Source organism: Microtus oregoni, unplaced genomic scaffold, assembly GCF_018167655.1.
Source record: "Microtus oregoni isolate MIOR12 unplaced genomic scaffold, Mior012 000000F_ref0000247, whole genome shotgun sequence".
NCBI lineage: Eukaryota > Metazoa > Chordata > Mammalia > Rodentia > Cricetidae > Microtus > Microtus oregoni.
This window is the reverse complement of record NW_024543059.1, coordinates 29,278,090-29,301,406: the sequence shown is the minus strand read 5'-3', so window position 1 is coordinate 29,301,406 and position 23,317 is coordinate 29,278,090. Positions and strand designations below refer to the sequence as shown.

Sequence of the window (23,317 nt, the reverse complement as noted above, 5' to 3'; positions counted from 1 at the left end):
TTATAGCTGGCCTATTAAAAAGAAAGACAGTTCAGTGAGTGGGTATAGTGCTTGCTGAACAAGCATGAGGACTGGCGTTTAGATTCACAACATTCATATATAAAATCAGATGTGATCGCGTGTGACTGTAATTCCAGGGTTGGAAATGAAGTCAGGGTCCTAGGGCCTCATTGTCAGCCAGTCTAGCAAGTCAGTGAGTTCCACATTTAGTGAGAGACCTTGTCTTAAAAAATAAGGTGAAGAGCAATTGAGGAAGATGCTCAGGTAGACCACACACACACCCCCCCACACACACGCACACACACATTTATGTATATACACCACACATACACACATAGAGGTACACACAGAGACATCAGTGTGTGCCAGGATTTTGTGTTACTGCCAGCTCTCAATTCTCTGTAGTAAATAAGTGTGCAATTACTAGATTGCCATTATCCAAGGCAGCAGATCTCAGTCTGTGGGCTGCTACTCCTGTCAATCAATTTCTGACAATGACAATACACCCTGCACATCAGAAGTTTACATCACGATTCACAACAGTAGCAAATTACAGTTGTGAAATAGCAACAAAAGTAATTTTGTAGTTGGGGGTCAGCACAACATGAGGAACTGTATTACAGGGTCGCTGTGTGAGAAAGGTTGAGAACCACTGATAGAGCAAACAAGTTTCTTTCGGTCTTAATACACTAATTGTGAAAACAGCCTCCAGAGTGCACAGCAGAGAACCGAGGCTAAGTGTACGTGTGGTATGTGTCCATAGTGCTTGAGTATCCTATGACTCAATATGGAAGTCCCGCAGCGTTGATTGGTATCCTGCATCTTATTAGGTCACGAGAGTCTACCAGACCATGTCCAACCCTTTGAGCAAGCTCTCTGTGCTCAACAATTCCCACACTCACTTCATCCTGGCTGACAACGGCACTCTGGGCAAGTACGGCGCTGAGGTGAAGCTTCGAAGGCAGCTGGAAAAGCACATCTCCCTGCAGAAGATCAACACTAGTAAGTCCCGGGAGTCTGTGGACGTCAGCTGGGGCCTGGCTCCACCAGGGTGGATGCCGACTGAGAAGGATGTTACCCAAGGATGTTTAGAGAATTTCAATTCTTGCCAGGCTCATGGACCACGGTCAGACCCTTTGCCCTAGCCACCATCATTGCCTGCACATAGCAGCCATGTAATGCCTTGCCCAAGTTCACAAGTTGATCTGAGAAGTACCCCTGCACTGTTGCCATGGTGATGATGCTGCCATCATGTTGCCTCATTCCTGTTTACCGTAGTCACAGCTATTGTTTTCTTTAATGTTTTATTAGGAAAACAGTTTGTTCTCAAAGACTTAGCATGATTCATCCTACGAACAGATAAGTAGTGTAGGCCATTAAATATCTCTGTAGAACTGGATCTCTCACATGGGCTAAGATGGCCAAATGAGGAAGTCCCTGGACCTGGCTGCAGAGCCTTCTGTTCCTGATGGACACCATCCTCGCTAGTCCATGTGGCACAGATTTGAGGAAAGAACACTCAGTGCTGGGGCAAATCTGAGGATAAGATAAAGAGAAAGGACTGGCTCCTGGCCCGATGAAAGGATGAGAGAGCTTGTTAGAACAAGGTCGTTGGCATAACCTCCTGGGACGTGCCCACACGCAAAAACTCTGCCGAACAATTGTTAAGTGATCTCACAGAATGTCTCATTCTTCACATCACCAGCAATATCATTGTGCACAACAACCTAGGCCTGGGAAAAGGCCCTAATGTAAGGTACTGTGATATCTATCACTCAAGTGGTTAGGATTAGCGTGGCCACCATGAAAGGCTATGAATTTTTCAAGAACCAATTTAAAAATATTTCTATCAATTCTCTGAAAATTCCATTCAATTTATTTTTATTATGTTCACTCCCCTGCTTCTCCGAGATCTGTCCTTGTCTCCCTACCACTGCCCCACCCCAAATTCATGTCCTCTTTTTAAAAAAATAATTCATTGTGTCCTATCGGGCTGACCATGCACTTACGGGTCTGGGGCCATCCACTGTAGTATGGCGAACCTACCAGGGGTCACAGTCCTACAAACGTTGTCAACCCCTTCCCACCTCCACGCTGAAATGCTGACCGACTTGATCTTGAGCAGATAGCCACACCGCAGCAAGTGCAGTGTGGTCCTAAGAATCAGATCCTGATGGATAAATTGGTTTTATTTGTTTTACACTTTAAGTTTTTTTTGACTTGGAAATCCTACCTGGACCCGTGACTTGTGGGCTTCCCTTTGTCATCCTTTGCCTAGGCCTCTGAGTGGGGCAAGGACAGCAAAGGGGGGCTCAGTAGTCACCACTACTGCATTGAGCTCCATGAGCCCGAGGCAAGAACAAGTTCTCCTCTGCTTCCGGAGATGAAGTCACCACGCTCCTAGAGATGTAAATTCCCAAGCCTGCTTGGATGGGAATCTCAAAGACAGAGGCGATGCCATTTTGATCCATTTGCCATTATTCCTTATCCATGACATACCTTCAATGCTTGTTTGCTGAAACTAACTCTACTACAGCTCTTTGAGCAGGAGATAACAAAGTTGTCCTAAAGAGAAAGTATCCCCGGGAGAAGGCCTGGCAGGAGGGAAGCCAAGGCTCTGAATTCCCTCACCGAGAGTCTCCAGGTTTCTTATAACCTGTGCTGGCAGATTTTAGCCGAAGCTCTTGAGATCTGTGAGGTCAAGGACATTGTCCCTACTTGGCACTTGTTTGATCACAACTCTGGAAACCTAGCAAGACCTGATCAGCAAATAGTGACCCTGTATACCAACAGGGTCTAAAGTCCAGAGCATCACTGGCCACAGACGGAAAACATTCAGGAGAGAAATTCAGTCTTTAATTAATGTGTACAGTTTTGTTTCCCTAGTCATTATCCCTAAGCAACACAGAGTAATAATTACTTCCACGCCATGACGTCATGTCAGGTATTTCAAGTCCCCTAGGGGTGGTGTGGAGCACACAGAAGAATGTAGATGTGGATATCACACCATTGCGTATAAGAGACTTGAGCATCTTGAATTTGGTGTCCGGCGGCGGGTAGTATGATGTTCTGGAACTTATTCCCCAGGAGATGTCAAGGAGCAACTATGTAATATGCCCTGACCAGGCAGGGGTGACATTATGAGGTAGGCAAATTTGTCATGAAGACTCCACTCCCACTGTGTTCCCAATATGACATCAGCTTCCCAGACTTCCACGGTCACTTCCTGCTTCCTTGAGCCCACCCTACTGGATCTGTTCCTACTGTGTTCTTGAAGAGCCCAATAATTTACTTCTTTTAAAGCAGAGGCAAATCCTGGAAATAAGTCGTTAGAAATGGGCTAACAGTGGTCCATGTTTTTGTCCCTAAGATTAATATACAGGGGCCAGAAGTGCTTCAGACATCAGAGTTGATGAAATTTTGTCATATTTGCGTAACCTTTACTACTGATCATCTCCAATCAAAAAAAAAATGATACCTGCAATGCTGTTGATTTCAGACTTGAGCCGTTTAGATTGGGGATGCTTAACCCATATGGCCTTATTCCTGGCTCTGGAGGCAGTAAACAAGAGCATACTGCTACACGTTTGCCTCTTCAACGTCCCAAAGGCAAATGTGTTCTTATAGTTCAGATCCATTTCTCCTCAGGAGTTAAGTAAGGCACTATTTCTTTTACAATGGCTCATCTGTGAGATGGCGCTTTGGCCACTAGCCTGGCATTGTAATGCCAATGCGGGAGAGGCCCTGGATTGAGCTACTTCCTCCCTTGCTTATCCTGCCCACCTTACACTGGATAATCCTTAGAAGACAGCCTCCAGGTGGGCACTTCACACCCAGGCAGGGCATTAAAGGAGCGTTCTTAGCAGTGCTTCTTAGCTCTCACGCCCAGGTGTCCCTGTGTCAGGTTCCTTACAGGTCACATGGAAGTGTAGGGGAGCTCAAGAGTTTTGAGGTTCCAGAGTTCACAGTGAGACCATGATATGAAGTTGGAATGCAGGAATGAACACAGTCTGCCTGTTAGTCAACACTAGCGCCACAGGGAAAGCCCTGGAGCAGGAAGTTTGCGCTTTTTGCTGTGTCAGCATTTAAGACAAGTTGGTGATGTTCATGCTGGCTTGAAGACCAAGTAGTGTGGTTGTGTTGCAGGGCTGGGCCAGGGTGTCCCTGTCGTGGGCCTTGTGGTGGAAGGCGGCCCTAATGTGGTTTCTATTGTGCTGGAGTACCTCAGAGAAGACCCTCCTGTCCCCGTGGTGGTTTGCGACGGCAGTGGACGTGCCTCTGACATTTTGTCCTTCGCACACAAATACTGTGAAGAAGGAGGGTAGGAACCTCATGGGATGCGGGCGAGCTCTTAATGGCTTTCTGTCAGGCTGACTTGAACCGCTCAGACACCCCAGAAATGTCTAACTCATAAGGAGTTTTCTTGACCTTCTCTCCAGTTCCCAAGGTCAGTGTGAGAGCTGCCGGGAGCTCCTATCCCTGCCTGAACCCCCTCTCGGAACCCTCTCTCTCACGCCTTCATTTTCCCTTATAAGTCTCACAAAGAGCTAAACTGAGGCCGGTTTTTAATACTGCCTTTAGGCCAGGGTGACTTTTCTGTCTCCTGGACGCAAATCTCGGCCATTAGCAATCACAGATCAAAAACACTCGGGTGGGCAAAGTCGGCCCGTTTCCTCGGAAGTGGCCCTACTTCCCCTGCTTCCCTCTTTATCTCCATCCCTTTGAACAGGACCATAAACGAGTCCCTGCGGGACCAGCTCCTCGTCACCATTCAGAAAACATTTAATTACAGCAAGTCACAGTCGCACCAGCTGTTTGCAATTATCATGGAGTGCATGAAGAAGAAAGAGCTTGTGAGTGTCTTCAGTTTCTTTCCCAACACATTCTACAGAGAGAGCTGTTTCCTTGTCTCCCTCCGCCGTGCCTGCTTTGATGGACTTCTGCACCCTTCAGCTGACCTTCCCAAAGGGCGACTTAGAAACTCATTCCACACTACCTGCCCGTGTGCACTTGTGTGTGTGTGGGGGGACAAGCCCACAGGTGGTCCCAGGTGTTTCCAGACCTTAGCAAACATGGGTGATGTCACACCAACCATGTCTCTCAACTCAGAGACAACAACCATAAATCAGACTTAAAGTCCCTGGGAAGAGAAGCATGCAAGAGCCCTTTAGACGTGGTGACAAAGTCAAATTCACTTCCCTTTGCAAATGCAGGGGTCATTTCTCTTACCTTCCTTCAACTGTATTGATGAGGCATTGGCCCTCCTCATTCACTTGTGATAATGTATTCAAAGTTCTAAATTCGCAAATCCCCTGTTAACGTATTCCTTCTGATTAGATATGTGTTCAGTGGCTCTGTTGGCTATTTAGTGAAGATCCTGAGTAAGCGCCCTCTGCCCCAGGTGGGATAAATAATAAACTCCTAATCCAGGCAAGGGTCCCATTGGCAAGAGCAACATGGAAACTCCTGGAGACTGAAAACTCTTCTACCCAGCCTTCTGCTTCACTGCACCAGTCCTTGTGTTCAGCTTTTTTTAAAAAACAAAACAAAACAAAACACAACACAACAGCTCCTTCTTCCTCTTGTTGCCTTGATTCCGTCTCTTCCCCATCCACCCGTTTCCAGGTCACCGTGTTTCGAATGGGTTCTGAGGGTCAGCAGGATGTCGAGATGGCAATTTTAACAGCCCTGCTGAAAGGTGAGCCTCTGGGAAGGGGTGATTCTGATTTTTGTCTTTTTAGAGCTGCCTTGCAAGGGCTTTGCCAATAATGAATGCTCTTTCGCTTCCCTCCTCCTAAGGACTTTTAGAAAAAGAATCCTGAGCAGGCCAGGTTGCCTGGGGTGACCTCAGCATGAAATGCTGGAATGACCGGACTCTAAAGAGGGCTTTTTGTGGGACCCACGGACGTTACCGACCCATCAGAGCTGTTCCTACCCATAGCTGTCCCAGTAGGTCTGGTTCCTGAACGCTGCACCCTGCCTCTAAAGGCAGGTTCTGATGAGGAGCTAATGATATGGCGGGGGTGTCTCTGTGGGAGGCACATTTCCTCTCTGCCTCTCAGCTAGTCTGGGGCCACAGGGACAAGAGGACATTCACCACAGACTTGATGCTGCACTGGGTGCCGCTTCAGGACTTACCGTCCTTGGTCCAGCTTGGCAGAGTTCTCTCCTTTTTAGATGAGAAAAGAATGAATTAGTTGGCTCCTCCTCCGTCCCTTCCAGGAAACCACGCCCCGTTGGCTTGGGATGAGGTTGCCTCTGGCTTCTTCTCAGCAAACCTAAAAAAACCAAAAAGCAGAGGTCTTAGCTTTGGTGGTCATTCGGGGTCAAGAAAGAAATAATAGGTACTTAGTTCCAAACTAGCTCCCACCGGGAAGTGAGAAACCCAAGTTCCCTCCCCAGAACCTGGCAAACTCAGGTGGTCCAGACACAAGTTAGGAACACTCATTTCTTCCTTTCCCAGGAACCAACGCGTCGGCTCCTGATCAGCTGAGCTTGGCACTGGCTTGGAACCGAGTTGACATAGCACGAAGTCAGATCTTCGTCTTTGGCCCGCACTGGCCGGTGAAACTTTTTTTTTTTTTTTCTGTTGTTTTTGTTTTGCTGGAGACAGGGTCTCATGTAGTCCAGGCTGGGCAAGAATGTGCTATGTAGGCAAGATTGGTCTTGAACCCCTGATCCTCCCACCCTCACCTCCCAAGTGCTAGGGTTAAAGGCCTCTGTGCCTGTTGGAACAGTTTTCAGTTTAGAATATTTATTGTGACTTGGCATGGTGCGGTGTTAATATGTCCTTGATCATGACATGGATCTCAGGAGATGATCTCAGGGTTCTGATCTGGGAAATCCATGAGATTATTGGAAGATGTTGCTGTTTAACTTCAAAGAAACCAAAGAAAGGCGGGCTCTGAGCACTGATTTCACACTGAGCGGGTCTTCCTGAGGAAACTAACCACCAAACCTTTCATCATTGCTGGTGAAAGAGGGTTTTTATCCTTTGAAAGAAGAGCATCAAAATTAACAGCAGCGTTTTCTTCTAGGGTGCTGAGTTTTCAGGCTGTTTTGTAAAACTTCGGCGGGGGGGGGGGGGGCTAGAGAACTCTGCGTGTGATGTGTATGTGATGGGACTGCTATATTCTTTGCTCTAGTATCTGTGGGATGCTTTCATGTACTGTATGCATCAAGTCTGTGCACAGCATACATGTAGCATATGTGGATTATGATATATGGGTTGTGATAGAAAGATGTAGTTTAATGTGTGACATCTGTGGGTTTATGGCATGTATCTGTGTGTGAGTGTGAGAGAATGGAAAGTGTAACTTTTGTCACATCTGTAGAATAGTGTAACACAATGTAATACCCTGTGTTGAATGGGATCTCACCTGCACAGCAGAGATGTATGTGCTCTATGATGTGTTGTGACATGATGTGTGGAAGCAGGCACATGTATGTGCGTGATTGGCAGGCAGGCATGTGTGTGTTTTTTTATTGAAGGATATTTTGTATGTTTGTGACTGAGAAAATGTATATGAAAAAGACACGATACGTGTATGGTTGGAAGGTCGTGGGTGTTGTGACGTAGGGCAAGTTATGTGTATGTGCACACCCATGCAACCATAATGGCCACATGCACATAGTATGTGTGATAAGTCACTCGGGTGTCCTTAAGTCACTCCTTCAATCAAAGCAACTTCTTTGCTCTAAAAATTAGAGCATAAACCAGTGACAGGCTAGAAAGTCACACAAGGAACCCAAAGGAATGTCAGAGACACTATTTCCAGCGATAATTGCTCAGCCCATATTTGAAGTTTGTGGATGTGGTCCATGCCAGCCCACATCCTTTTAGAGGTGTGGTACCTACAATGTTACATCCTGTGTTGAGTGTGATCTCGTCTGCACAGCACAAGTAGCTATTACTTGCCTTGTGCTGGCTCCATCCGCCCCCCCCCCCCCACATGCAGAACCACACTCATTTCACACCTATTAACCCGTCTGCAGAAATGCCCTAAGGGCTCTGTCATGCACACCACCTGCTACTCAGTCTCTCATCCCACAGCTCTGCAGATGTGGTAGCCTTTCTAGGGCCAGGCAGAAGGCAGCAGGGCTGGGAGCAGGGTAGGTGGGGTCAGGATTCTGTTCCTTATTATTTTCTTCCTTGCTAGATTTGGTCTACCATGTTACAACCCTATCAAGGTTTGCAAGACTCCAATTACGTCATCCACCTGACTTTCCTCATGGCTGAAGCAAATGCCACCAACACCCTGGTCTTTCGCTAGGCTACCACTATTCTCTTGTTCTCTGCTCGTTCTCCCTAGTATTCCATTTTAGTGTGGAGTGTCCACCTCTAAAGTGCCTGATAGCTACCTGCACCCATCAGCTGCCCTCTTCTGGACAGCCCCTGAAGCCCTTCCTAAAAACCCCTCCTCTGCCAGCCCAGGTAACAAGCTATTCCTCTGAGGTTACCCATGATGCTCTTGGAATCCCGGATGTCAGCCAGGAAGCAGAGTAGGTTCACCCGAGAAACTAGAAACTCTCTTCCTATAGCAACCACACCCTTGTGCCTTCTCCACTCCACACAGCAGCAAGACCAGAAGCTGCAGCAGGGAAAGGCTGCTGCATCCCACTCATTCACTGTGTTTTCAAAGCTGTGTATTTACTCACTCACTTAAGACATGTTGGTTGATGGCTGCTTCTTGTGTCTGGGGCTCTTGTTTCATGCGTTGGGGACACAGACGTGAATAGAGCAGACTCACGGAAGTCTGTAACACCAGGGTAGATATGAAGGTGGGGTAATGGAAGGAAGAAGGAGGCTGGTTTGGGACAAAATAACAGATAATTACTGGATTCCACATTATAGGAGGAGCTAGGACAGAAGATAAGCATGCATGAGGGAGAATCTGGGATGCTAGTTTGTAATGCAATACCAGGAAAGACATTGCTGAGAGAATGAAGTGGACACTGAGTCTAAATGGTGACCAGACAGATGCCGGCTTCCGTGGAGGAGGAAGGGCACCTGGAACAGACTGAGGCAAGAAAGAGAAGGGCAAACAAGGGATGGGAGAAGGAGCATCGTGGCGAGAATACAAAGCGAGAAGGCGCCGGTTCAGAAGGCTGAGAGCTGGCCAGGGGGTGTGCTGCTGGGTCCTGCAAATCAAGCCCAGGACTGAGTGCTGGGACCTAGAAGCTGGGGGATACACAGAAAGGTTTCTTTAGTCAACGGTATTTGTTATCTTGCACCATTTCTGAGGGTCAAGAACTTCGGGGTGGCTTAGCTGGGCAGTTCTGACTTGGGGCCTCCCATTAATGGAAGCATGGAGTTTATCATTGGGTGACTGGCTTCTTCCACTTAGCATAGTATTCTCAGGGCCCCTCCCTATAGATGTATCTATCCCATGTCAGAATGTTTTCTTTCTTTCTTTCTTTCTTTCTTTCTTTCTTTCTTTACTTTTCTCTTTCTTTATTTCTTCCTTCCTCCCTCCCTCCCAGCCAACCTCCCTCCCTGCCTCCTTCCCTCCCTCCCTCTCTCCTTTCTCTTTCTCTCTCTCTCTTTCTCTCTCTCTCTCTCTCCCTCTCTCCCTCCCTCCCTCTCTCTCTCCTTCCTTCCCTTCTCCTTCCTTCCTTCCTTCCTTCCTTCCTTCCTTCCTTTCTCTTTCCCTCTCTTGTCCTTTTGTTTCTCAAGATAGGGTTTCTCTGTGTAACCCTGGATTTCCTGGAAACTCACACTGCAGACCAAGCAGGGCTCTAACACAAAGATCCTCCTGCCTCTGCCTCTCAAGTGCTAATACTAAAGGCACATGTCCCAATGTCTGGCTGTTCTTCCTTAAGATTGTAAAATGCTCCACTTTGGGCCTAGTGTGGTGACGCACGTCTTCAATCCCAGCCGTTGGGAGGCAGAAGCAGGTGGAGCACTGTGAGTTTGGGACACGCCTGGTCTACAAAGTGAATTCCAGGCCAGCAGGGTTACATGGTGAGACTCTGTCTTAAAAAGAAAAATGTTCTACTTTGTGTGTGATCGCACTGCTTATCCGCCATCCTGGTGAATAGCGGCTATCGTGAGCAGCGCCGCTGCAAAGGGAGGTAAGCAGGGATCCATTCGAGTCTTGCTTCAATTCCTTTTGGAACATACCCAGAAGGATTTCTGTCATAATTCACTTATTATGCAAAACTTCTATGTCTAATGTCTTAGGAGTCATCACAATCTTTTTAATAACAGCCGAAGTACAAATGTTCTCACTTCTCTACTTTCTCAAAAACGTGTTACCTTCTGTGGTTTTGTTTTTCATCCTAGTGGACGGGGAGGGCGTGTGTTTCCTTCATGATGTCTGGAGGTGATAATCTGTGGTGTCCACTTGGGAAATTCTTTGGAGACATGTCTATCCAAGCCTTCCTTTCCTGGCTTTTCTGGCTTCCTGCCTCACCAGCCACAGCTGCTCCCACCGTGGGTCTTCCTTCATGTTCATGATGCAGCAACAGGGCCTTAGGCAGCGCTGACCCTATATTTTTTGGAGTTTCAGCCTCCGAAACCATAGGTCATACACAGTGTCAAGTCCTGGTATTTTTGTTGTAACCGCAGAAAGCTAACTAATACCGAAGGAGTCTGTGAGACATGCAGGTGCTAAGTTCACCAGAGGAACTCTGGAGAGGAGCGTGGGCTAAAACTAGATGGGGAAAATTGTTCCTGAATAGCGGCCAGCAGTGTGAGCAGCAGTAAGACTGCCGAGGGAGGGAGCAAGATGAGAATGAAGAAGGCTAGGGGCAGAACCCAGAAGAACCTTGACATTGAGAAGGACTGGCCACACCGAAAAGAAAAGAAAAAAAAAACCTGGAGCTTGCAGCACCCAAGAAACTGGTTAAGGGAGAAAGCAACTGTTGAGTCACATGACTAAGGGCTTGCCATGAAGGGGGCTGGGTGATGCCCAGGTCTTGGGCCCCAGCACTGTCACCAGTGACCAGTGGACAGAAAGGTATAGCAGAGCAAGTAGAGGAAAGGGTGAAGTGGATGGACCACGGACAGCTCACCAGTAGAGTGTGATGGCAGCAAGGCATTGGGGCAAGGACTTCAGCAGAGGGCCATGACTTCTAACCCTAGCTGCATTACCTTGACATACCCCATGCTCCACACTTACCAGGAAGTCAGACCCATTTTCTCCTTCTATTTCACTGAGTGAGCACCCTCTGCCTTTGAGGTTTTCAGTCTGTCCATCCTCAAGGCCTCCATCCTTCACTACACTGCACATGCTCCCGGAGCCTCCATCCTTCACTACACTGCACGTGCTCCCGGAGCCTCCATCCATCACCACACTGCATGTGTTCCCAGAGCCTCCATCCAGGACCACACTGCACATGTTCCTGGATCCTCCATCCTTCACCTCACTGCATGTGCTCCTGGATCCTCCATCCATCACCACACTGCATGTGTTCCCAGAGCCTCCATCCAGGACCACACTGCACATGTTCCTGGATCCTCCATCCTTCACCTCACTGCATGTGCTCCTGGATCCTCCATCCTTCACCTCACTGCATGTGCTCCTGGATCCTCCATCCTTCACCACACTGCACGTGCTCCTGGATCCTCGATCATTCACCACACTGCACATGCTCCTGGATCACACTGCACATGTTCCTGGATCCTCCATCCTTCACCTCACTGCATGTGCTCCTGGATCCTCCATCCTTCACCTCACTGCATGTGCTCCTAGATCCTCCATCCTTCAGCACACTGCACGTGCTCCTGGATCCTCCATCCATCACCACACTGCATGTGCTCCCAGAGCCTCCATCCATCCATCACCACATTGTGCAGCTCCAAGGCATCTGCTAGAGCCTCTTTAGCCATAATAATCTCCAGCTCACATTTCTTCCTGGATGGTGACTTGTACTATTATCTGTTGCCTCTGACTCATTCACGGTCACATTCTCCCATCATTCGAGGACTATCAGCACTCCTCTGGTACCTTTTAATTTGCCTCTCAGCACCCTTCCCTCAAAATGCACTCATCCGTCAGCATGTCATTCACTTCAAATACTCACAGCCATTGCATCAGACCAATTAAGTCTTTGTGCTCATGGAGAAGAGTGGTTCACATTATTAGGATCTTCTTTATCAGACAGCCAGGCCACGGTGATAGACTTTGTATGTATACATGTGTGTATGCCTGTATATGTGCTGGTGCATATGTGCCCTAGGTGTATGCATATGTGTGTACTCAAGTACATGTTCATAAGTTTACCCATGGGTGTGTGCACCTTCCCCATGTGGAAGGTGTGTTCCTTTCCACATGAAGGCATTATTTGTGTGAATATGAATGTGTACATGTATGCCTTACAATGTGTACAGGTGTGTGTACTATGCATGTGTGTGAATATATGGGAGTCTATGCCATGTGTGCATTGTGAGAATGTAGGTATGTGCATCTACTTTGTGTGTGTGCATATAGAGTTTGGAGTGTCACTATACTTGTCTTGGAGTAAGGGGCAGTCTTGGTATCAACACTACTTGCTGTGGATTGCAGCCACTGGGAAGCCTGGCCCCTCCAGTGGACAACAAAGTCACAGAGAAGGAGAAGAAGCCACCCACAGCCACCACCAAGGGGAGAGGGAAAGGAAAAGGCAAGAAGAAAGGCAAGGTGAAAGAGGAAGTGGAGGAAGAAACGGACCCCCGGAAGATTGAGCTGTTGAACTGGGTGTGTGCAAAGTTCTTGCTCGTGTGTCTTGAGATTGTAGAGCCCAGAGTTGGCTTTACCCTAGTTCTCCAGGGAAGGGACACTCTAGTTACCTTTGCTTCATCCCCATCAGGATGGAGGATTGGTGGAATAATGCCAATATTTCGGTGACAATAGTGTGTTTACTGCTGTTTAATAAATGGGAGTGATCGTCATTAGGGCATATGCTTGTCACTGCAGAGGCCCTGCTTGCCGGTGTCTCAGCAGCAGGGAGACCTGGAAACATCTTGCATGGGTGTCTTCAGGCTCCCAAGCTTGGTAGCTGCGTCTACTCACCCACCACCCCTCCCCACACTACCGCTAGCTCTACCATCAAAAGTGTTGTGTTGTGTGAATCGTAAACATGTGGTTAGTTTCTGTACCAAGTGTCCGCATGCCTGCCAAGCAGAGAGAGCAATGACCAGGGCTTCCTTTTGGAGCGGTACCTTCGTTCCAAAAATAGGAGTGTATGGCCACTCACTCACATAGCACCCCAGTGGCCTGTGACATGCCTACATGGTCCTACCACCACCAAAAGATGCTTCTCAGCCAAGAAAACAGCAGGAGAAACTTAATAGGGCAACATTGGAATAGTAGTCTTAACTCATTAAAAAATTTTAGATTGATTGATTATTTTATGTATAGGAACATTTTGCTTTCATATATGTATGTGCACCGTGCACTTTCCTAGTGCCTGCAGAACTTGGAAGAAGGCCTTGGAGCCCCTGGGACTAGAGTTAGCAGACAGGCTGTAAACAGGCATGGGAGTACTGGAAATTGAGCCTGGGTCCTCTTTAAGAGCAATAAGTGCTCTTAGTGTTTTGTTTATTTGTTTGTTTTTGGTTTTGTTTTTTGAGACAGGGTTTCTCCGTGTAGCTTTGGATCCTGTCCTGGAACTTGCTCTGTACACCAGGCTGACCTCGAACTCACAGAGATCCGGCTGCCTCTGCCTCTGCCTTCCAGGTGCTGGGATTAAAGGTGTGCACCACCACCACTTGGCATGCTCTTAGCTTTGAAAACAAAAGTCCCTTGTAAACTTTGACAGAGCATGTGGGACCAGGTTGAGCAGAAAGGAGAGAACGTTAAGTATGTTTATTTAAAGGGAGCCACCCTGGGAAGCACAGGCTGGGTGCAGCAGCCTTAGGACAGTTCTTGGCTGGCATATGTGAGGCCGTGGGCTCAATTCCCAGCACCAGGTTAACAAACAAAACTGCAGGGGATACAGCTCAGAATATCCCAAAACTTTCCATGGTGTGTCCCAATGTCTCCTGCCTGGAGTCTCGACAGAGGCAATTCATGGACTCCCTCCTGGATTTCACGCAGGTGAATGCCTTGGAACAAGCCATGCTCGATGCTCTTGTCTTAGATCGGGTTGACTTTGTGAAGCTCCTGATTGAAAACGGAGTGAACATGCAACACTTCCTCACCATCCCGAGGCTGGAGGAGCTTTACAACACCGTGAGCATACCTGGGAGAAGGCTGGGGGCGAGCTAGCTCAGAATACTCTTATCACCTGACACATATTATTATGCAACCACCACAACAAAAGCTCTCCACTGAGTGCAGACTCACGAGGGCAGCTTCAGCTGGAAGGCCAGTGTGTAGTGGGGCGGCTAATCCTTATTTGCTCCTGGCTAGTGCATATTCATATTCTCAGCAACTGTGCCGTGACAGCCAGTCACTCCAGCTAGAGGAGACAGATGATTCCCGCTGTCCAATGGGCTCACATCTTCAAAAAGCCACCTCTGCAGTGAAAGTGTCTGAAGCTGAAAGTGTACTTGATGGTTCCAATCCACTGAACAACAAGACGCAGAATGCCCTAGCGTCAGGCATTTCCCGGGGGGGGGGGGGGGTCATGAGGCTTACCCAGAACTTCAGTTTACGTGGAGAATGAGGAAAGGACTGTAGCTCACTGGCCCGAGGAAAGGATCAGATTCCATTTCTCGTAAAAACTCACAATGAGAGAAGTCAAAGGTGACCAGATGAACCCCTGTAAGTCTGCATTTACATCCTAAGCTTGTGACGCAAGAGGACCTCATGTCCTAAGGGAGCAGCAGACTGAGCTGTCATCAAGGTTATTAGTCAACTGTTGCTTGGGACCCTGACGTTTCCCTGGTTACAGGGAAAACACATTTTAACAGGAGGTGTGTTGTGTCAGAATGGGAAGTGTGTGGATAAAATTTGCTTTGCGCACACTAGTCCAATTCAAGTTTTGAAAATTTACGTCTTCTTTGGTCATTCGAAGACTTTCAGTGGCAGAAATGGTGTAAAACACGCAGATATTTAACACTGCAAGAATGCTAAAATTATTCAAAGCATTTCACACACATTTAAATGTGGAAACCACAGCCAGTTGCCTTATAACAAATGAGTCAGTGGTATATTGTGCCCACAATTCACTGGGGCAGAATTTTGTTCAAGAGTTAAAGAGCAAACCACACTGATTGAGGCCGCCTGCTTCCCTTTCAGAGACTGGGCCCGCCCAACACCCTTCACCTGCTGGTGAGGGATGTTAAGAAGGTGAGTTATCCACCCTTTACCGGCTGGCACCTGTCACGAAAATAGTTTGTGAAAAGTTTTCTGTTTTGACATGTGTTCCCTTCTTATTTGACGCATAGGGAACAATGGCTTCCTCTGCTCATGATAGTTCAGTTATAACGTTAGAAAGAGAAGAACAAAGGACGAGGGGGATGACTGTAAAATGCTTGGAACTGTAGCTTGTATTTCTAGAACCTAGGAAATGCTGTAGGATGGCGCAGCGGGTAAAGGGGCTTACTGGCAAGTTTGCGTACCTGGGCTTGATCTCTGAGACTCATACAGTAGAAAGGGAGAACTGACTCCTGCAGGCTTTCTTCTGACCTCCACAGGTGCACTGTGGTGTGCATGTGTGCATGCATGCATGCTCTCTCTCTCTCTCTCACACACACACACACACACACACACACACACACACACACTCTAACACTCACACTAAATATATAAAGCTTTTTTTAAAAAAAATATCTAAGCTGTATGGTCATGGAGTCCCACCTTCCATAACCCAAGCCTGCCAGAAGTAGAGACAGAGAATCCAAAAATTAAGCTGGCAAATTCCAGGTTCATTAGTTTCTCCACTTCAGTATATAAGGTAGAAAGACATTGAGGAAGACACCAGACAATAACCTCAGGTCCCACATGCATTCACACACATGCATGCATGTGTACCTACACACACAAACAAATACATACATGTATGCATATCAAACAAACAAATATACAAAAAGCAAAAATAAAACTCGAAGTATCACAGCACAGGGGCACACTGATAACAGTGTAGGCTCCAGAAGAACCGACAGGAGGCTGCTCAGGAGGTTTGTGTGCCCTGTGTAGTGCACCAGAGGCTCTCAGCGTTTGTGGTTTCTTCATTTCTAAGGGGAACGGCTCTCCTCATTCTCCAGGGCCCCCCACTATCACAGCCTGTGTTCCTGTGGGGTCTTGCTCACTCGGTCCTACGCTGGCATCTCTTGTTCTTGTCATCACAAGTTAGAGATGAGGTCAGGTTCTCATAGGGGCAATCTATCTCTCTAGAATGAGACAGTGGGGCTTTTGGTCAGAGTTCTGGATGACTTGGTCATATTTCTTATCATGATTCAGTTCTAAGAATATGATAACGTGATTTCTACAGAGCAGAATGGAATCAGTGGGTGGGAACTGAGGATCTCAGAGGTCCCTGGACCCAGAGCCTTGTTCCGCATTCTGCTTCCTCCCTCAAGACCCAGGTGGAAGAATGACTAGGAAGTGTAAACTTTCTTCTTTTTTCCAAGGAGGACATATAATATATGTTATTTATATATATAATATATGTAAACATACACATTTAATTGTAACACACTTTAAAAAGGAAAACCCTGCCCTTTTACACATTTAGAGTAGAAGACTGATTTCCAACCTCGTCTCCTTCCACTCTCATTAAATGAAGGAGTTCGTGTAGTGAGTATTGTATTGTCAGCTGAAGCTTTTTACCAACAGCAAAAACTGCATCCAAATAGGATTAGGATACTTACCAATCTAGGCTTCCCTCTGAACTTATTATTATTATTATCATTATTATTTTCCCCACTCATCTTCCATCCTTCCTTCTCCCCAGGGGAGTGTGGGAAAAAATAAGAATAATATAATAATAAGTCCAGAGGGAAGCCTAGATTGGTAAATATCCTAATCTTATTTTAATACAGTTTTTGTTGTTGTTAAAAAAATAAGTTTCAGCTGAGAATTTAGTACTCACCTACACAAAATCCTTCATTTAGAGAGGAAGTGCAATGATCCGTGTTTAATCCCAACTGTTTCCCAGCTGAATGACTTCAATAATCGCCCCTCTCCTGTAGTCCTCCTGCTCATCACTTGATTCCCTGTTCATAACCAGCATCTCCAAATCGTTCCATGGCAGAATTCTGAAGTTCAAGCTTGTCCCAATACATACACATTTCCACTGGGCCTGGCCCAGACCTGTGACCCCTCCTGGAGCACTCGCTCTTTCTCTTTTCACCCCATCATTCCTGCTCCATTGCTCCTATGTCATCATCTCATGGAAACCCTTACTCGCGCCTAAACAATGCACCTAGGCACCTCCAGACACTCCTGAGGGTTCCATATGATGCTGCGCTCCCCTCTTCACAGCTTCATCCCTCTCCCCAGCATCCAGCTCCTGGTCGCCAACAAGGAATCTTCGGCTGGGATGTAGCTCAACAGTAGAGTGCATACCTCCCATGTATGAAACCCTGAACTCGGTCCTCGGCACTGAAAAAGAAAAGTCCCAAGAGTAAAAAATACCCAACATGGTCAATGATCATAATAGGATCTTAAGAAATATAGATTTTAGGAACAAAGGTTCAGCCAGTGTAGCTAGTCTAGGATATAGATGAGCGCCTCGCTTCAGGACATTGCTTCTCACCACCGGGACTCTGTCCCAGCAGATCCTCTTCCACGTGGATAAGATTCAGCCCCTTTGGTGGCTCCTTGTCAGATCAGACAGGTGCTGGTTGTGTTTTTACTGAAGATCTGGTGTGCCCCAGAGTCACTGACTACCACTTAAGCTTTCACCAGAGGGGCTCCTGGCCCTGAAATATACGTTGGCCACCTATAGGTTCCCATAAGACCCTCTGCTTCCCAAATGAAGCTTGGCCCCTCCCTGAAGCTAGCGTCTCCTCTCCAGGGGGTTATCCAGGGTATGTGTCATACAAATAAACGCTTATATTCCGCTGGTACCACACTGCTCCTTCCACCTCCCTATACCAGCTGCAAACCACTCTGCCTGGCCATGGGCTTGCCATAGACTCTGCAGTGCCTGAGTTTTTAACTCTTCCTTCTCAATGCAAGAGCTGATGCCAGTGTTTGGAATCATTCCCACACGCCATATGGTAACAGACTGAACATGGTTGTTATAGTAACAGCCAAGCTGCTCCTGGGGTGATGTGGCCTAACTTGCGGGATGCTGTCCTCACTGTGAACTTCTTCTTTTGCAGAGCAACCTTCCGCCTGATTACCACATCAGCCTCATCGACATAGGGCTGGTGCTGGAGTATCTCATGGGAGGCGCCTACCGCTGCAACTACACCCGGAAGAGTTTCCGAACTCTCTATAACAACTTATTTGGCCCTAAGAGGGTACAGATCAGCGGCCACGCCGTGTCCTGTGTCCCCCCAGAGTGGCATGTGGTTCCTTACTATGCTTCCCAATAAATCTCCCCGTGCAGAACCCAGCTCTTCACGCCATCTGTCCCAGAGTACACCCACACTGCCTCTGTCCGGACCCCCCAGTGTGAGGCTTCCGGGTGCCAGGTGCAGTCACTCCTATCACCTCAAATACTGGGTCAGTCAGTGCAACCTGTCAAGCAGTCTGCCCTCCCTCTTTCCCCACAATAGCCTTCCTCCTGGTCCCGTGTCTCTACTCTCTCAACCCCTCCTCCCACCAAGCACTGAAGCTGTTGTCAACTTCTAAAACATAAAAAAGCATCTGTTACTCCCCCCACCCCCGCCCCCGCCAAAGTCAGGGCTCCCTGCTGGTCAAACAATTGTAGCCAAACTCACGGTACATCCAAGGAATCCAAGACAGCTGTGGCAAGCCATCCCCACCCTACCACAATAGATTCTATTCCTCTACCAAAATTAAAGCTAATTCCTGACCTGCCCTAATGCTTCCGGTTGCTCCAGTCCATCAAAACCCCAGTCATGTAAACATCAGATCTGCGGGGAGTAGTCCTCACTCCTGCTCCACAATCTGTGCTGGAGATTTGTTTGGCTCTACTTCCGAGGAGGGCCGTGTGCCTGTCTGTCTTTCCAAACTGACTTCTGCTGACAGAAGCAGTTTATGTGCAAGCATTTCCTCCTCTTGGATGTTGCCATTAATTAGTAGCGATACAGACTATTTAACTTAATTAACACTGTACTCACCTGAGTAAATTTATTTCTTTTCCTGCTTCTTCATCATGCAGCCGAAAGCACTTAAACTTCTGGGAATGGAAGTAAGTAGAACGGGGTTGCTTATGACACTTCAGTCACTCTGTGGAAATGGTTAGATTCAGAGTAACAGAAAATTGAGGGATGTTTTCCATGAATAAGTACTCTATACCAAAATATTAGATGGGTTGAAGGAATCGTCAAAAAGGTCGGACACCTTTAAAAATTTTAAGTACTAGGGGAGGCTGTGTTTTCCAGTGTGTTTGTGCGTGTGTGTGTGTGTGTGCTTGTGTGTGGGTATATGTGTGTGAATGGTTGTTCTCATGTCTTCCTCAGTTGCTCTCCACTGTATTTTGAGGCAGGATCTCTGCCTGAACCTGGAGCATGTTAGCTACAACTACTTTATCTAACCAACTTGGCCTGGGAAAGCTGTCTCTGCCTCCCAAGGGCAGGACTCCACGCAGGTATGACACCTGCCCAGCTTCTTCGTGAGTCCTAGGGATTCGAACTCAGTCCTCACACTTCAGAGCCAAGCACTGAGCCATCTCCCCAGCCTAAGCTTATCATATCTTAACAATTTAATTTTATTTTTGTTAAGAATTTCATATGTGAATATAATGTATTTCGATTAATCAAATGCACCCTCATTCACTCCCCCCCAATTCCTCCCATATCCACACATGGCCCTTCACTCACAACTCCGTGGGCTGTTTTTTAAAGCCACTGAGTTCACTGGATGCTGCCTGTATGTACATGGATGTAGGACCATCTACTGAAGCTTGGCTAGCCTCTCAGAAACCTCAGCCCTGAAGAAAACTGATTCTATTTGCCCTCATAGACGTCAATTACCAGTCACACCTCAGCTAGGGGTGGACTTAATAAGCTCCTCTCCCATCCATGCTGGGATTTTGGTTGGCTTGATCTTATGCAGGTCTTGGGCATACAGTCATGGCCACTGTGAGTTCACAGAGGCAACGGCTCTGTCATGTCTAGCAAGAACTGTTTCAATGCAGATATCAGCCACCTCTGGCTCTTACAATTTCTCTTCCCCTTTTTCTGCAATGGCCTCCAAGCCTTGGAGAAAGAAACTGTGGTGTAAATATCCCCTGAGAGATGAGCACTCCACAGTCTCTACTGTATAAAGAAGTTTCTCTAATAAGGTTTGAAAGGTGTTCTGATCTACGAGCATTAAAAATACGTTAGGGGGCAGTTTGATACTATGTCCATTTTGCAGATATAGTAAGTTATTCCCGAAGGCCTCTGACAGGGCCAGCCATGGGTTTGGGGCCCAGTAGCAGGCACAGGGACAAGAGTTCCATCTGGTGAAGCTAGCCTTTAATCCGGTCAGAAAGGTGTTGTCGCTACCCTAACATTCACGCTGCTATTGCACCGGTGGTATGTCTTGCCAGGCCAATCATTGCTGTAGCTCACAGGATTCCCTGCAGGGGAAGGAGTGATTAGCTTTCTTCCCTGGTAGTGTGTACAGAACCTTCTAGCTCTGTGAAAGTTAGTCAGTAGGAATGAATTTCCCAGGTCTTACCAGCTTGACTTCTCCTTGACTCAAGCATATGGTGTCCACAGCAATGGGGTCTTATGATCAGGTTCTAGAAGGTAGCCAGAAACAATGATAATAGCCCACAGTATCTGTTGAAGGTGTCTATGGGATAACAGATACTTTTAGAGATGGAGGCTAGCTAATTAATTCTATAAAGTTTGTAAAATCAATTTCCAAAGAAATAGTAACAGAAACCCTTAGAGAACAATGTTATTTCTATCATCTAAAAACCATTAAATACCAAAGAACTCAATAAAACTTTTTAATGTCTAAATAAGAAATTAAGATTTCCTAAGAATGCAAATACAATTTAATATTAGCAAGTCTTTAATATATTACCTTATTGTTAAGATAAACAAGGAAAAGATATGACATTATCATTTGTCAGTAGGTGCTAATGAGGAAACTCAAAACTGTATGACATTCCTAATCTTTTTTAATTAAAAATAAAGTTTTTTTATAGAATGTATTCTGATCATGGTTGCCTTCCATCTCCTCACAGATCCTCTCCACCTCCGGACTCTTCCAACTGCATGCTTTTTTTCTCTTTTAAAAAAACAAACACATACTGGGCTGTGGTGGTGCACGCCTTTACTCCCAGCACTCAGGAGGCAGAGGCAGGCGGATCCCTGTGAGTTCAAAGCCAGCCTGGTCTACAGAGCAAGTTCCAGGACTGGCTCCATAGCTACTGAGAAACCCAGCCTTGAAAAACCAACCCACCAAATAAACAAACAGAAAAACACATAAATAAAAAAGACAAACAAGGATAAAACAAAATAAACTAACAAGAAAAGAAAAAGAAACTAAGAAAGAGCATGAGAAATGCAGATACACACACACACATACACACACACACACACACACACACACACACACACTCACACACATACACACACCCCAAACCACAAGCAAGCAAGCAAAACCCATACAACCTCAAAACCATAAGCCATAATATACAAACCAAGGACCAGTAATTTTTTCCTTTTATTCTTTTCTTTTCTCTTTTTTCTTTTTTTAAAAAAGCTCAAACAGCAATATGAGACAAAAAAAAATCTTCTAAGATATCACTGAGTTCATTTTGTGCCCATCTGCTGCTGGGTATAGGCTGGCCCTTAAATCTAATTTGTATACCCAGTGAGACTCCTTTTCTCGCAGTTATCAATTGGAAATAGCTTCTTGGCTGGGGATAGACATTCGAGCCCACTTCTTCATCTCGGTGCTGGGTCCCTGTCTGGTTAGTATCTGGCAGGCCCTGTGCATGCAGCCACAGTCTCTAACAGATCAACCCTGTATTATCTAGAAGACACTGTCTCTTTGGTGCCTTCCAGTGCTTCTGGATCTTATAACTTTTCTGCCTCCTCTTCTTCAAAGCTCCCTGAGCCCAGAGGGGAGGGACTTGGTGAAAAGATCCCATTTAGAACTGAGAGTTTCAAGGTCTTTGCACAACATCCAGTTGTGGGTCTCTGTGTTGGTTCCCATCTACTGCAGGAGGAAGCTTCTCTGATGATGGCTGAGAGAGGAACCCATCTATGGGTACAAAGGAATGTTATATGATGGCTGAGAGAGGAACCTGTCTATGGGTACAAAGGAACGTCATTAGAAGTCATTTTTATTGCTGTATTTCTTTAGCAAAATAACTATCAGCAAAGAATACTATTTGACATCAGGAAGATCAACTCAAGTACCCTCCTCATGGGACAGAAGAGTTGACAGCACCAGTAACAAGAAGCTTTAAAAATGAAGCACTAAGAAAAACAAGACACAGACACACACAAAACCACACCACCCTGGGGCAGGGGAAGCAACGCTGCAGCTCAGAATGGCACTCGGCTATTGCTGAGTGTTTTATAATTAAACTGCCATGCTCAACAGCGTCCCATTCTGAATGATTTTGTTAAAAAGGCTTCAGTTCAGAACTCACAGCTAAGGCCCAACTCTGGCTCTATCCCGTGAGCCCCGAGTCTTCTATTATTCCCTTTCTCAAGTCCTTCCATCTGGTAGGACCAACCTGGTCACAAAGATCTGTTTAACGTGCCTCTGGAATACTCTGCTCCCAGGCCTGTTTTTACTTTATATTTCATTTCCTCAAGGACAGGCACTGAGAATACGAATTCATCCGGTCTTCCTGTCTTACAACGTTGAACTTGCTCATTTCCATTTTTCCTAAAAGAGACTTCCAAGTTCACTTTTACAAGCCTTTACACACCATTCTAGCCTCTTCCGCCTGTCCGATAGCTTAGTGAAGCATAGTTCTTATTCCGAGTTTTCTTTTTAATTACATTGTGTGTGTATGTGTGTGTGTGTGTATGCATGTGTGCATGTGTGCACACACAGACACAAAATACATGCCAGTAGAGGCCAGCGGACAGCTTGTACAAGTCTGTTCTCTCCTTGCATCATGTAGGTGCTGGGAATTGAAGTCTTTGGATTCTGGTCCTTGGGCTTGACAGCAGGAGCCTCCTGGCCCACTTACCAATCTCCTGATTTTTAAAAGATGCACATATTCCTCCATCCCTTTTTTCCTTCCCCTTATTTTTTGAGACAGTCTTTCTCTGAAGCTGGACCTCACCGATTGACTAGACTGACTTGGCCATCAAGCCCAGAGATCCTCTTGTCTCTGCCTCCCAGGG

General features: G+C 46.6%; 1 protein-coding gene across 2 annotated transcripts in view; it reads left to right on the top strand.

The window, feature by feature from the left end:
• The window catches only part of Trpm1 (transient receptor potential cation channel subfamily M member 1), a 101,213-nt gene that overhangs the window by 40,660 nt on the left and 37,236 nt on the right, over window positions 1-23,317 (top strand). For both annotated transcript variants that reach the window (XM_041663877.1, XM_041663959.1), the window contains exons 6-15: window positions 831-1,002; window positions 4,147-4,321; window positions 4,730-4,853; window positions 5,626-5,698; window positions 6,464-6,564; window positions 12,510-12,680; window positions 14,022-14,156; window positions 15,168-15,218; window positions 18,200-18,340; window positions 19,168-19,197. In XM_041663877.1, coding sequence (XP_041519811.1) covers window positions 831-1,002; window positions 4,147-4,321; window positions 4,730-4,853; window positions 5,626-5,698; window positions 6,464-6,564; window positions 12,510-12,680; window positions 14,022-14,156; window positions 15,168-15,218; window positions 18,200-18,340; window positions 19,168-19,197 — 1,173 coding nt within the window. The remainder of the gene's footprint in view (window positions 1-830; window positions 1,003-4,146; window positions 4,322-4,729; window positions 4,854-5,625; window positions 5,699-6,463; window positions 6,565-12,509; window positions 12,681-14,021; window positions 14,157-15,167; window positions 15,219-18,199; window positions 18,341-19,167; window positions 19,198-23,317) is intronic.